General features: G+C 47.2%; 1 protein-coding gene across 1 annotated transcript in view; it reads right to left on the bottom strand.

The window, feature by feature from the left end:
* Positions 1 to 14,661, bottom strand: part of msrab (methionine sulfoxide reductase Ab) — a gene marked incomplete at both ends in the record, with an annotated part of 28,022 nt that extends 13,361 nt beyond the window's left edge. Inside the window, 4 exons of the mRNA XM_079286556.1 lie at positions 5,638 to 5,742; positions 8,889 to 8,990; positions 9,156 to 9,224; positions 14,589 to 14,661. Of these exons, the coding sequence (XP_079142682.1) occupies positions 5,638 to 5,742; positions 8,889 to 8,990; positions 9,156 to 9,224; positions 14,589 to 14,661 (349 nt within the window). The remainder of the gene's footprint in view (positions 1 to 5,637; positions 5,743 to 8,888; positions 8,991 to 9,155; positions 9,225 to 14,588) is intronic.
* Between the last annotated feature and the right edge of the window lie 271 nt (positions 14,662 to 14,932).

Here is a 14,932-nt window from a genome sequence, read left to right as displayed (position 1 = left end):
AAGTTCATTTCGGAATTATTGCACTTGGCAGTGCGTGCTAATTAGACTGCAGCAGAGTGAGCACTAATGAACAATCTGATGTTTCTTCTCCTTCTTTTCCTTCTTCATGGCTACCCCCTACCTGTATCTCCCCACACTGTCACACAATGTTATACTTGTTCAGCCCCTTCAGGTCTAGAGAGAGAATCCTGACACTGCCCCCCCGTGCCCAAGCTGAAACATCATCAAGGATTATTCGGGGGGGGGGGGGGGGGGGGGGGGGTTTCCACGCCGATAGTCTAATCAGCAAGTACACAGCAAATAAAAAGAGAACAACTGCAGTCTTCCCTGTGTATGTGTGTGTGTGTGAGAGATAGTACTCAGAGCTGTGCTGTATCCCGCGGCCCCGTTGCCAGCAGAGCCCTCTCTTCCTCCTCTCCTCCTCCTCCTCCTCCTCCTCTCCCCTCTCAGCTGCTATTTTTGCCCTGTTCTTATGTAAGCCGCTCCTGACGTGCTGGAGACAGAGGCAGTACGGAGTTGGGATGGTGAGAGCATCCCCAGCGGACACACATATACACTCGCCTGCACGTGCAAATACACACACACACACAGAATATATATATATATATATCTATATATTCACACACAGACACACTAAGGGGACTGAATATGTGACACATGCAAACATATAGAGCAAAACATAAAGTGAAGCTCTGCTGGCTGTCAGATGGGGGCACTACACATTCAGAGGGAAACCAATAGTGGAACTGTGTTTGCCTTGGCAATGGTACCGTGTTTATGCGTGTATATATGGCTCTAATGTGCACATCATGTAGATTACTGGAGTAACTTTCGTCATGCCTTTTAAAAATCTGTTATATCTCTTCCTCTGTTTTTTCCCTCTCTCGACTGGAGCGGTGCTCTCTAACGTGATCACTTCGTGGTTCTGGGCATGTTGTCAGAGCACTGTGACTCTGGCCCTCCGCGCTGTTTATTTTTAGCTACGTCTAAATCGAACAAGTAGAACTTGTTCTACTGTTGTACTCAAATCAGTCCAGAGATGAGAGAATAAGTTACATTCCCCTCATTTAAATCTGTGATATCACAAAAAAAAAAAAAGTACTCTATACTCATAATTTTCTGTCACTTCATCAAATAAAATTTAAAAAATATTCAAATTGAAATAAACTGAAATATTATCCAATGAGCATTGCTGCAAATACATTTTAAATGTATTTTCACTTCCCTGCATGCAATATATTTGTAAGACGGTACTGATTTCGCAAATGCTGCACATCTTATTTCAGAGCAAAGAATTATATTTAGATTACAATTCATATGATTTTGCTCAATTCTCAAAACACTTAAGTTAACGCAAATATGTAGGCTCCGTGTGCATCGGTCTGTGTTATTTGGTGGTAGTCATTATCATGCCGAACACTGACGCTGAGGTCTACGTCTCTAATCAACAATTACAGATCAGGTTGGGATCTGATGTTTTTCAAGTTGTAACCATCTTTGCATTTTGCTCTTTCTTCCTTATCACTATCCCCGCCCCTCCTTTTTAGTTTTATTTCTCCCATATTATTTCAATTACGCTCTTATCTGTGGGAGTATTTCTATTTCCATGAAAGGTGAACAAGTGCACAACAAATGCGGAGAGATTTTGTTTATCAAAACCAAACAGACTTATGAAACAAGACAATAGGAACAACCAATACGTATGTCTTCAGCCTACTCAAATGGACACGCATAACTCAACCCCCACAGTGTGCACACACGTGCCGCAATCTCCATAAATTAGGACTGTCAGCGTGCGTGAGGGTGTAATAACTGACACCTGGTAATGAGCACGCCATTTTCAGCCAACCAGTGCAGAGGGTTAGGGGTTGGGTGAGAAGTGTGGGGGTGGCAAAGGCCACAGGTCAGGGGTCACGGTCACCTCCTGCAGGGTTTTGGCTTTGGGGCAACCCTAAATTGAGGGATGTGGTGACACAGGGGGACACGGGGGTACCCCAAGAGGGAATTGGCGTGTGTCGCAGCCAGCTGGGGTGAAGATATTATATAAGGGAATATTCATGCTCATTTTAATTGTCAGAAAGTAACTGCCACCAGCGTGACTTGGCAGATGGAAGACAGCTTGATCTATGTCTATGTTTGACCCTATCCACGCCTGTGTGTTTGCGTGATAAGCCATATTGTACTCTTTGTGATAAGCTATTTTTATAGCTTAAGACATATAAAGTATATATCCTATACAGCGATTGGACAATGCAGCTCCCAAAGTAAAAAAAAGGAAAAGCAAGTAGCTGTAAATGGCCACCATCATAGATTTGTTTTTAAACTGCACTTGTTTATTTAAAACAAAATGTAATATATCTCTTTGTTACCATGTGACTCCACTGTCTACACGGGTGAGTGTGCATGTACGTGAAGACGTCATCAAATGAGGACAGACGCCTCGGCCATCTTAGCTGTGCGTTGGTGTTTTTCAGTCTATCGCAGCATCAGCAGTCCACTCCATCAACACTGCATGGCTTCAAAAAATAGAGAGGATGGAAGGAATGAGGTAAGAGGAAGGAAAGGAGAGGAAAAGAGATGAGGAGGAAACAAAGAAGAGGGGAAAAGCCTCGGCTGTTAAGAAGAAGGGCGGCGGGGAGGGGAACGGAGGAAGAGATGGGAGAACGGGGAAAGTGTGGGGGGGGGGGGGGGAGAGTGACTAAGAGATAAAAGTGGAGTGAGTGGATGCGAGTGTGTTTGTGTGATGAGCGGATGGCCTCAGGGAGCGGTCGACTCACTGCGCTGCTCTGCGGATGTGCTGCCGGGCTCCAGGCCGTTTGCTCACGCGCCCCTTCACTCTGCTCGCTGCAAAGACAGGGGCGGTTGGGGGGGTTGGGGGGGGTTATGAGAGAGGATGAGAGCGGGAAACTGGGAAAAAATGTGCAAAATGGATGGGGGAAAGAACTGAAAGGCAGAAGAGAAAAGAGGCATAAGAAATCCCAGAAAAAGAGAAGAGTAGCGGAAGTGACCTTATGTTTGAATAGGTTCAGGAGGAAAAAAGGATGGTAATGCAACTATGAGAGTAGCAGTAGAGTAACAAAGAGGGATGAGTTGACAGGGTAAAGTACTGGCCAAATAAGATGGCTTCTTTCCTCCGCTGGGATACAACGGGACGGGGGATACAGGGAGCGAAACAGGGCCCATGTTCCGTAACAAGGAAGTATCCAATAAACCAACTGACATGACATGTGAAGCTATGTGCACTCTCTTCAATGCATTCACAGGGTGTGTGTGTGTGTGTGTGTGTGTTTGCCTATCCGCATGTACGCACAAATGGAGAAAAGCTGTCTGTGAGTAGGCATAATGAGCACTTGTGCACAATGTGAAGTGAACAGTATGGCTCGAGCATGGAAATGTGCGCGCAATTGATCTGCGGTGTGTGAAAGAACAGCAAGATGTGTTTGCGTCTCACCAGTGATCATTCTAAATACATCAAATCAAGTGTTCGAGTCCCTCGAGCCTCTGTTGCTCTCTGACACAAAGGTATGACTTTGACTGTTTGTGGAGTTCATTTGTGCTCGAGTGTTTCCGTGCACACACGTGTGAAGGTATGTTGCTAAAGAGTTGCAGACATAAGAAACCTATAATGTGGGAGTGTGTTTAATGGGGGGGGGGGGGGGGGGCGGGGTCTTTATGCAACTTCCCAGGGAAGCCAGCAGATTGAGACTAGTGTTGCTGAATATGGAAAGAGGGCACACAGCAAAGGCTGCTGGGAGTTTCTGATTGGCTGCTAATGTTGCTATCCAGGCTGGGATTGGTGGAGTTTACGCAGCCCGACATCACGTTGTTGGGACTAAAACCTTTTGAACTGAGGCAAAGCAGAGAGGCACAGATCTCAAAACACATACACACACACGTATGTGCATACACACTTTCAGCTACACACCCACGCATTAAAAGGAAGTATTGCATGCAACTGAACATGATAATTCCGCAAGCACTCCAACATAGAGTGTATATATGAACCAGGATGGGCTGTGTTGATCGTGTTAGGAAAAAACAGAATTCGTAATGTTCCTGGGCTCGTCTCCTTATATGATGATCTCTCGTGAATCTGTGCAGTTGAAAGCAAAAAGGGCGAACTTCCTTAATTTCTCCATTCTCTTTTAAGCCAGACTCGAAGGTGGACAGAATAAATTGGAGCTTAAGCATGCGTGAAGGCACAGCCAGCGGGCCCCTCTCCACCACTCCACGCCACATTTGTCAAATCAGAGGAATTTCTGCGACACGTGAACCCAGAATCGGAAAAAGATGGACACGGAGGGGATTCACATTTAAGTCACGCACGAGGAGTATCACTCCTAGAAAAAGAAAAAGTATACTCGTATACCACGATACTTGTGGTTATTATGTCGCCTGGTCTTAACTGTAACACAAAATGAATAAATTGTTCATAGTCAGTAAGCTGCATGCTATTAATAAAACATGAGACAAGGGAGTGAGTCAGGGGAAATGCACGACTCCTCTTCTGGCCTCACTCGCTGCCTTTGCCCCGTGGCGTGTTGCCTCGACCTGCTGTACCTTAGTAGTAAGACGTGTCTCCGCCTTTGGCGACAGCGAAAAGGAGACTCTCCTCTGATCGGGATGATGTGGTTCATGGTTGAACCCCAACAGTTACTTCCTTCCGCTGCTGCCTCTTTTTTGTCTGGTTGATCAGGTGAAGTGGAATGCGGAGAACATATGAAAGCATGCAGCTTTATGTGGTAGATGCACAAACATGGCCGGTGTCTGAGAAAACAACCATGACGGATGCAAAACAACTGACAGAACCGATGTGGGCAGCGTCACTGAGTGTGCGTGTGTGTGTGTGTGTGTGCCTGTATGAGCTCGTTTTAAGGCTGAAGGTCGGGATTATGAATCCTTCATCCATCTCTTCCCAACTTGTCATGCCCCTCCCTACATTCAATATGAGTGAATGAGTACCTCTTTGCCTGTCCTTTCTCTCTCTCTCTCTCACACACACACACACCATCCCTGTGCCCTCCTGGTGCATTAATGTTCTTACATCACCTCCTCCAGTGAGAGCAAGACATTCGAAGAGATGAAGTGATGGGGGATGGGGTTCTTGTCGCCGCTGGAAGGAGAGGTTGGGGGGGGGGGGGGGGTGGGGAGGGGGGGAGAGACGTGTGTCATTAAAGAGGCGAGAGGTGAGGACTCCAGGGTTCAAATGACTATTTGCAAAGATTCACCAGTTTTCATTGACATCTTAAGGATTTCTGTCGAGGGATTAAAGCTGCCCAAGAAACGCATGCACATGAGACAAATATTCACAATATTCAAACTAGAAAGGAACAAATTTCGTATCATAATCAGTCGGCTGGTTTACATTGGATAAAGTACATGCCATGCACACAGACAGGGTTTTTTTTTGCAGTTAGGGCTTGAACATGCCCCACACTGGTGTGCCTCTCCATGGATGGCTGGATCTCAGACACATTAACACCGTCTGGCATTGACTTACACCCATGAGACCTCCCCCATCACACGCAGGCACACGTCTGGGCATCATCCTTCTGCTCTAATACACCCTGCGACCCTCGGGATGGGTCTTACTTGAGGGCGAAGTTTTTGGGTTTGTGTGCACGTGCATGTTGCTACCTTGTGTAGGATCATGGCTTTCCCAAAAGCGCTTGAGCAGCTCCTCGAGGCCAACGTCTTCAGGGGAGAAGACCACCCTCACCACCTCGGCGTGACCCGTCAGACCTAAACACAAAACCTTCGTCATTAAAAATCAAGTTGAATGAAATGTACACTCATCGCTTCCTCCTCAAAATGTTGAACATGACAATTGACTGTCACCAAACTGTCCGCATGTCTTGTCAAACCGGAAAAAAATTGCATGTGCCCGGGTAGGTTGAATCCGCACTTATGGCACAATGGGATAGTAATAGATAAGAAAGATAAAGAGAGGTGCAGATAGAGAGAAAGAGAGAGAGAGAGAGAAAGAGAAAGAGAGAGAGAAGGCACAGTATAGGTTCAGGCTTATGGTGAAAGTAGCCAAAAGCACACAGACACTCGCTCCTGTGTGCAGCTGCCAGGACCCCAAAGCTTCAACAAGCTGCCTGCAGGCATTCTCTAACTGGGGAAGGCTTTAGGTCTCACATGCAGGCGTATGGGCGGGCACACACACACACACACACACACACACACACACACACAGCAGAAAAGGTATACTCACACACCTCAACGACAATATATACACCTTTGCTGAATGTAAATACAGAAGCGTTAGGATTGTATCAATAGCCATTCCCCTCTCTCACACATTACAGACACGTACACACACACATAGAGTATAACACACACACACACACAAAGACATGCCCACACAGATAGATGCATCAGGTTCATTGCAGACAACAGGAGAAAGGCTGCCAAATTCATGCATCTGGCCTGAGACCCACTTTCTGTCACTAAATGAACAAAGGATCATCTCATGCCAAATGAATATGGAAGACTTCACCTCTTTTAACAGTTACCTAAAATCAAGGACGGCACACTTTTTAGTGGATGCTAGCAGTCTGTCACGAGTATATTTGACAATGAATAAGTCAGTGTTTGCTGGAGCCGTTCATCTTTTTTAATAAGAAAAATGCCGACATATAAAAAAAAGTCCACCTTTTTTCCTATGTCACAAACTGGCTCAAAGAATGTGGCGAGAAGGTTATCCACAAATGATCCAAAAGGAATTTATTACAACTAAGGTGAACACATATGAACAATAGGGGAGTGGAAGTCAGCGATGTTAATACATGGATGCACATGGACTGTGGAGGTGTAGAATGTGCAAAAACAAAGAGAGGAGGCTGTAGGGTGGACCTCAGCTGCAGCAAGGGAGAGGCAAGAGGAAGTGATGTGCCACGTACATATAGCCAAAGGCCCAGGTGAGCTGTCGACCAATTGTCTACCGAGGTACATTCTGCTGTGGGTAAAGCCAACATTGAGTTTGTTTGTATAGCAGTCGAGCTGAAGGACAGTCAAGACCTGCTGGAAAAGAAAATAACACGCACTGTGATTTTCCACGCTTGTCCCATCTGAAGGGGGTGAAAGGCATGAAGAAGTGATGCCACTAAAGCTTCAATGTTTTGCTGAAGGACACTTCAGCAGGGTGAACAGCCTTCTGGGTCAGAATGGCCTCCCAAATCACCATGACATCCTGTTGCCCTTTTTCGGTTAATTATTCTCTGTTGTTGGATACGGTAGAAGCGGGTTTCATCAAAAGAATGTAATTTACCAGAAAAAAGGACAGCACTTGCCGCTTGTTTTAACATTTAAAATGACCTGTGTTTAAGTTTTGCCTACAAAGCTCTTGTGGTTGTGAGAGTAGTTGCTGTTCTCTCTAAGTGGGAGAGACAGAAGTAGCATGGTGTTGTTATGTCTGTCTGTGGGGTCAACAAAGCAGGTGACATTGACAAACCGCAGTCCCGTCACCGCAGTCCCGTCACCGCAGTCCCGTACCAACAGGCAACATTGGTTTCTTGTAACCATGACCACCATGTTTTCCTAACCTTAACCAATAGTTTTTGTTTTTTTATGGAAGAGTCCTCAGCAACCTATTTTGTCCATGAGGTATGATGATTGTTGGATATGCCACACTGACGAGCTCAAGCACAACAGGTAAAAAAAAAAAAATCAACTCTTGATTCTATATTGCAAAAACAAAACTGTGAATTAGTCGAGATAAAATATGCCGATTAGTAATAACATCTCCTTCAATCCGTCTCTCAGCTGTCTGTGTTGACTGCAACTCAACCTCTCCCATTTGTGTCCGTCAGACCATCCACCTATCCATCTGCCTGTCCTTCCATCCTTCCCTGGCTCTGCTGACAGTTCCATCAGCCCCTTCTTTCCGTCCGGCTGTCTGTCCTGCCCCGGCTGTGTTGACAGCTCCTCGGGCTCATGCCGTCGCAGTGTTCTCCTCCGTCATGGCCACTGGAGCGACGCCTGCACTCTCTCAGCCGATGGACAGGCAGCCATTCTCTCTTCCGCTTCTTTCTCACATTTTCTTTCCCCTGAAAAGTTTATTTTACCCGTTTCCTCACTTGCTGCAGCTCTCAGTCTCTCTCTTTTTCTGTCATCCGCCTCCATCTCCATCCACGGTAGACTGAGAGAGACAGACAGATAGGAAGCCCAAAGCGTCTCACCCCTCCTCCCCATGTCCCCCATGCTGCACCTGCAGCTAGACTCCATGCCTACATGTCATAATGCGCCCTCGGAAATGGAGGCGCCCCAAACTAACAGTTCACGACTCCTGATACACAAGACGGTCACGCAGAATAAGAGCGAGCTAGACATCTTCCTCAGAATTATATATCGCCCTGTATGAATCTATTTGAATCTCACAATGATGGAAAACGAACAGAAACTAATTTGGACGTAGACAGAAAGCCAAATATTTTCAAAGGCTTTTGATGGCAAATTCACCGAATTCAAGCTTGTTTCTCCAACATCGTGTTCGCCGTGGAAAAGAAGCCCGTTTATGGTGCTTCACACACAGTAACCTCTGTTGGCAAAAAAACGCCGCAGTACAGCATAGTACAGAGCACAATCCTTACAAGTAGGTCATGGGGGGGGGGTTGGGGATGGGGGGGGGGGGGTGCAGCCCATCTGGAGCAGTGCATTCTGAGTAGTTGACTGCAGATGAAGGGGAAGGCGGCGAGAGGATGAGAGCGCTGTACTTAAAACGCGACTATCTTTTTCCTTTTGCAATTTTTGGTCTCTTGAACCCTGACTGATTTCACAGGGAAATGTCCTGCCAACCCACTTCCCACAGGCAGCACGGTCAGGTAACACATATCAAAGTGTTGAAGGGCGTGCATATGTGAAAATGTGCACAGTCGCATGATCACCTGAGCAGACCTCGTGGTAATTGGGGTTGGGTGTAAAGCCGCCAGCAAAGCCCACCTGTGTGGTGTAGAAAAGTCTCTCCGCTCCCCAGAAACAGCCTAAACCTGGACATAGAGACAGCATGCAAACACACAGCAACAGCATTGGTGCTTCTTGTCGACCATACCATCCACACATCTGATCAAAATGTGTCAATGACTACAAATTGGTGACAGGATTCCATATTGGGTTCATTGTGATTCCACAAATTGGGGATTATGCAGTCTTACCAAGCATGATGGTCTCCATGCCTTCTGGAAAAGGCTCCACAGTGGGATTCCCATTGGCTGCATGTTTGTCTGTAAAGTGAAACCGTGTGCAAATCAAATCTCGACACCGTATTTGGACAGCACAAATCACAGCATGTGTGTGCGGGGGCCCACTGGCGGCCTCGGCGAGGCCTCATAGGTCTGCACTTCGTTATAGGCTAACCCAGGCCAGCGGATCAGAGGCAGAGGCTTCTGTGCTGGAAGACAGTTAAGAGATTACACGGCTTTGACCGCCATTCTACCCCTGCTGTCCTCTCCTCAATGTCCACAATTAAACACTATCACACAGTGATTTCCTGATATCTCTCTTACTCTACTATATGCCTTCAAATGTGAGTGTATTAAGTGCTCGGCTTGGTGTCCACAAAGCAGCAAACCAATGACGACGCTTCAGGGCCACGTGCCTGCCTGACCTCACGAGCAGGGGATGGCCTCGCGTGTAGACCCATTGCCCTCCTAATCTTCACCACGTTACAAATACCCGATAAGTAAAACAAACTGGAGTGCTGAGAGATGGCAGAGGGGGGGGGGGGGGGGGGGTGGCACTCTACTGCCAACTGTGGTGCATGGAATTAAAGCGCTAAAAAGGAAGTGAGCGTGTGTGTGTGTGTGTAGCCCACAGATGTGTGAGGAGGATTAGGGTTTAAGAAGACTGAGTTGACTTAGCGTGCAAATCTCCACTAAGCAAGGCTGGTTTGTACTGCAACTACTAATATTAGTCTCCAGATAAACAGGCCACAGGGTACACTGAGAGCTTAGGCACATACTTACAATGGATGCTTGCGCCGAGTTCGATGTGCGAGTGCTCTCTGGCCGATGAGAGATGCGATGTGTGACATTGACCTGAATACCAACAACCTCTAATTTGTCAGAATAGTTCATTTCCTAGAGAGGCCCGGGATGATCTACAACTGTTAAAACAGGCCAAAGACCAGATACCTGCAGTTTATTGATTACTGTGAAGCCATGATCGCACAGAAGCATTGAAAAGAGTGCAACGCCTTGACCTTAAAGATTAACAAGCATTTTGAAAAATACAGGAAGCAAAAGAAGCAGCACAGCACTTCAGCAGATAACACCTATCTTGGTGTGCCACCTGAAGGACACTTTTGGATATTAGACTAAACTCTTTGGTTTTCCTGTGCAGTACCAGACTGCAGAAGCATGAATGACTTCTAAAATGTCACAGAGGCCCGGGCTGTCAGGCCTTCAGGCAGTCACTTCCTGCCCTCCTGTTGAGCGACAGTTCTGTCTTTCAGCAGCAGGTTGTTTGACGCTGCCAGGCCATGTTCACAGGCACAGTCGGCTGCAATCAAAGTATATCTGTGTCAGTGAGTGTAGTGGCTACATATTCTCAGTCCACAAGGGTGACTTTAAGGTGGACAGGGGAGAAATCTGCATCCTTCTTCTGTGAATTTGTTTAGTCTTCATCCTCTGCTCACTCTCACCCTCTTGTCCGGCATATTTTGGCCACAGAGACAAAAAGCACTGAAGTTGCCAAATGACGGAGAGAGAAAATGTGAGTGTGAGAGAGAGATAAGTGTGCGATAGAGGAGGAGGAGTGGGAGGACGAGAGATCAGCCTGCCAAGACAATAAAAGGAGTAAATAGCCAGTGAGAAGCAACAGATGAGGGTAGCGGAGAGGCAGCGAAGGATTCTTTTGGCTCTCAGACCACCATGCCTTTGGGCGCTATATAAAAAGACCAAGCACTTCATCCAAGAGAGAACACAGAGAAAACAAACAAGCAAACAAGTAAACAAACAAAAAAAAAGAGACGAAAATGAAGACGGCCAAGAACACACCGACACAGCACTGACCAGAGGAGCCAACTCTGATTGCCACCCCCCCCCCCCTCTCCCCCGCCCTCCCGTCTATCTCAGCCGCTCTCCATCTTCGCTTCACACCCTCACAACACCTTCCCATCATCCCTCACTCTCCACTTACAAACACGCGCACACCCTCCTGCACGCACGCTAGCGCGCAATCAGCCGCACGCCGACCTCTGCTGTGGGTATTTCTCCCATGGAGCAGCTGGCAGAGGTCCAGGTGGTGCCAGGCTGGCTCCTTTCACTCTGCTTAGCCCAGCATTCCCCCCTGCCAGCCCAGCGCCCACACCCCATTCTGCCAGAATTACCCCACCTAACAGAGAAAGAACTGGCTGAATACCCTCACTACGCTGCCTCACTACGCCAGCAAAAGCAAGAACAGAGGACGACAAAAAAAACAAGCAGGGAGGGTGACTGACTGAGTTCACAGAAGAAGAAAAACAGGCTGAATATGGGGGAAGGATTCATGAAAAGGATTTTTTTTCCCCCAACTTGGATGAGATATGGGCGTAATTTCTTTTGTGCGCCTTTGTTTTTGAGGATATCTGGAAAGCGCAGTGCAGGCTATACAGTATCACGGGGCTGAAGCGGAATACTTTGGTCAGCTTTTGATGCTTTTAGCTTGGTGGTTGTAGGCGGCAGGACCCGAACCAAAACATCGGACCCGGCCGCTCTGCTTGTATCATGGTTACCATCGGTCAAGGGCACAACAATCGGTTGCTTAGCGGATAACCACGTCCAGTTTGAACTGTTTCGGATTGGTACTTTGTCTTTGTTACCCTTCGACTCTACCCCTGGTTCTGTGTTTCTCACCCGCAAAACTGAAGTCCAAGCGCTGCTGCCCCCTCATGCAGAGACACGGGAGAGGTACTATCGCTGGATGCCAAAACTGGTGACGGAGAGGTCGATTTCCAGGCTGCTCTGTTTATTTCCTTCCAAAAATCCATTCTCTCCCTGTCCTCTCTCTCTCTCTTCCTCTTCCCTCCCTCTCGCTATTCCTCTTTCTAGCTTCACACAGGTTGGCAGAGAGTCAGGCACGAGTTGTCTGAGGAGGCTGAAGCTTTATACTGGTGCCAACTACCCTCTGCTGTATGAGACAGAGTGGGGGCAAATGAGGGGAGGAGGGCGGGGGGGGAGGAAAGAGGCAAGGCTGGTTAGAGGTGGTCGCTTTTTAAGAACAGTAAAAAGGTGAGTAAAACAAACGATTTAGCTGTGGCCTAAAAACAACCCAACTGTAATAAGAGCTAACATACACTGATAGCTGTTCAGGGGGGTAAAACGGTCTCTGAGGAGCACAATTTTGAAGCCATCCATGCATTCCATACATACTGTATCCTAGCAACGGAAACAGTTGCTATGGAGAAGACTAGCACTGGCTCCATTATCCCCTGCAAGCAAGATGGAGGCACATCCTGTTGGTGCCTGCACGGATATCTGCACTCAAACATCGATCTGACGAGGAAAGACAAGGATGGCATCCACCTGGTCAGCGCGAATGAATAAATGAATCTCGCTTTTTAACTGCTTAAAAAGTAAAAGGGAAATCATACTAAAAACAACCTTTTAAGTCTCTGTTTGCAGAGATACCAGAGCAACATTTTCTATACCACTTATACTTTCCAGTGTCGCAGGGGGCCAGAGTCAATCCCAGCATGCAATGGGCAAGATGCAGGATACACTATTCAGGGTCTTCAATTTACCTTACTGACTGCAGTAAGGAAAACGAAGCTGCTGAAGGAAACCAATGCAGACATGTGAACATGCACAATCCCAAAACAATCCACATTTTAGGTTGGGTAACAACGCAGGATGTTTTTGCACGAAACAGTACTTATCATTTAGCAACAGCGCTGTCCCAGCAGAGCACATCTCTATCTATTTATCTACTGATTGGATGCATAAGTAGCACGCTTTCCAAATTTCCACACAGTTTTCTTCCCCTCTGAGCTTATTGTAAAAGCCCAAAAAACAAGGGCATCGCGAGACAGCAGAGATGGGAAAAACGACAGAGAGATAATGCCAGAAATATATCTTCACCATGAACCTGCTTTGAAGAGTTATAGTGAAGCACGTTACAGAGATTGATTTTGGTCAACTGACCTCCCCCATCCTGTTTGGAAGAAATATTGGTAGTCTATCCTGCACTGACTCAAAATAATAGCCACTGTGCCCTGACCATGGAGCAATCTGCCACTGGATCATTCTCGCCAAGGTCACAGAGTACATTATACGGCGTGCAGCGAGGGAGGGAGCGCAAGGCATCGGGAAGTCTGAACAAGGAACAAGGAGCTTCTTTAAAGAGGCTGGAGGGGTAGAGGCAACTTTCAAAATGAGTGATCTCCATGTAGAGAGAGGACAAATGTGTGCACTCACACACACAAGGCTGGGACCGCACAGGGCATATGTGGAGACAGTCCTTTCAATCCCTAAATTACTCATGCTTACTCCAACACACACACACACACACACACACACGCGAGAACAAGCCCACCTAAGCTGCCCCCCACGGTGTAAGGGGAGGAACAGATTTCTGCCATGCGGTGACTCCGAGCTGCTTCGACAGACGGAGCAGGAACTTACGACGGGGCGGAGCCTTCATGCGCATAATGCCCAGATGGGCCCCTGGACGCTGCGGCACTGCTTCCTCCTATGCAATCACACCCAGCTCCCACAATGCACTTTGTGGGACGTCCTCAGTCCGAGTAGGTGAAAACAGGGGCCAGGTTTCGCCACGGCCCGGCTGACCCTGACTAGGACGATGAAAAGCAGAAATGACTCGGTGCTACATCGCAAGTACGGAGCAAATTTCAAATGGGACTCCAAAAAAAAGGTGCACGTGCCCACATGCACCGAAAACCAAGGAAATGGCAATCCAATCTTTGTTAATATAAACATTGAGCACCAGTGTATTTCTAACAGTGCTGAGAACTGCTTCGGGCATACTTGAAAAGGTTAAGTATGCAGCTCTATTAAGTTCACATACCCATAAGTTAATGGGACAAATCGCTGTTCATAAAGGAAGTAAACTTTGTTTATCACTCTGCCACTAAAGCTACAGTGTATATCCGCGACTTAATCCAACGTCAGGTAATGACAGTACAGCACAAAGAACATATTGACCGCAAACCCAAATATGTGCAGGCGGAGAGTTACAGCCCCTTTGTGCTACACACACATTCAACATAGATACAAATATTAAAATTGAATAAAACATACTTCGTAATGTTATTCCCAATATGAATGACTGACATAGGCCTACACATACACATACACACACACACGCACACACACACACAGACATTATGTGCGATGTTCAGTGTAATGAGTAGCCTCTTTCAAATACCTCCGTCTTAAATGAATAATCACAACTGAACATATTAACACCACTTAATGCAATTATTATATTCCTGAATAAAACAGGAGGCAATTCCCCCTGCCATTATCTTTTTTTACGTGAAGTCTTCTGAGGTCACTCGGCTGCGTTTATGACACGCGGACAGTTTACCAGCTGTCAGCTCGGGACAACTCCATCACTTGGGACACAACTTGTCACCGCGCGTTATTTACCTGCCACGACCATTTCCTCCTCCCTTCCTTTCAGAGCGCGGTCTCTGCTCGGCAGCTGAGTCTGATCTGCCATTGAGTCAGCGGCCGCGAGCGACACAGACACGACGAGGAACCAAACAGTTTGTGTTTGTGGGAACAACTGGGAAAATGTCTTCCAGGATGCCGCCATCGGTTTTACGGCGGGGGGACGGGGTAGAGAGAGAGAGAGGGAGGGAGGGAGGGAGGGAGGGAGGGAGGGGTGTGGAGAGACGGCGGCGAAAGCGCCACTGATATGAATATTCATCGTGCGTGGGCAACGTCGTGCGCTGCATATTAACTAATCAAGGGGTTAATATGACTTTGGC

Source organism: Melanostigma gelatinosum, assembly GCF_949748355.1.
Source record: "Melanostigma gelatinosum genome assembly, chromosome: 16".
NCBI lineage: Eukaryota > Metazoa > Chordata > Actinopteri > Perciformes > Zoarcidae > Melanostigma > Melanostigma gelatinosum.
The sequence above is the reverse complement of the archived record's forward strand: the minus strand, read 5'-3'. Positions and strand labels throughout refer to the sequence as shown.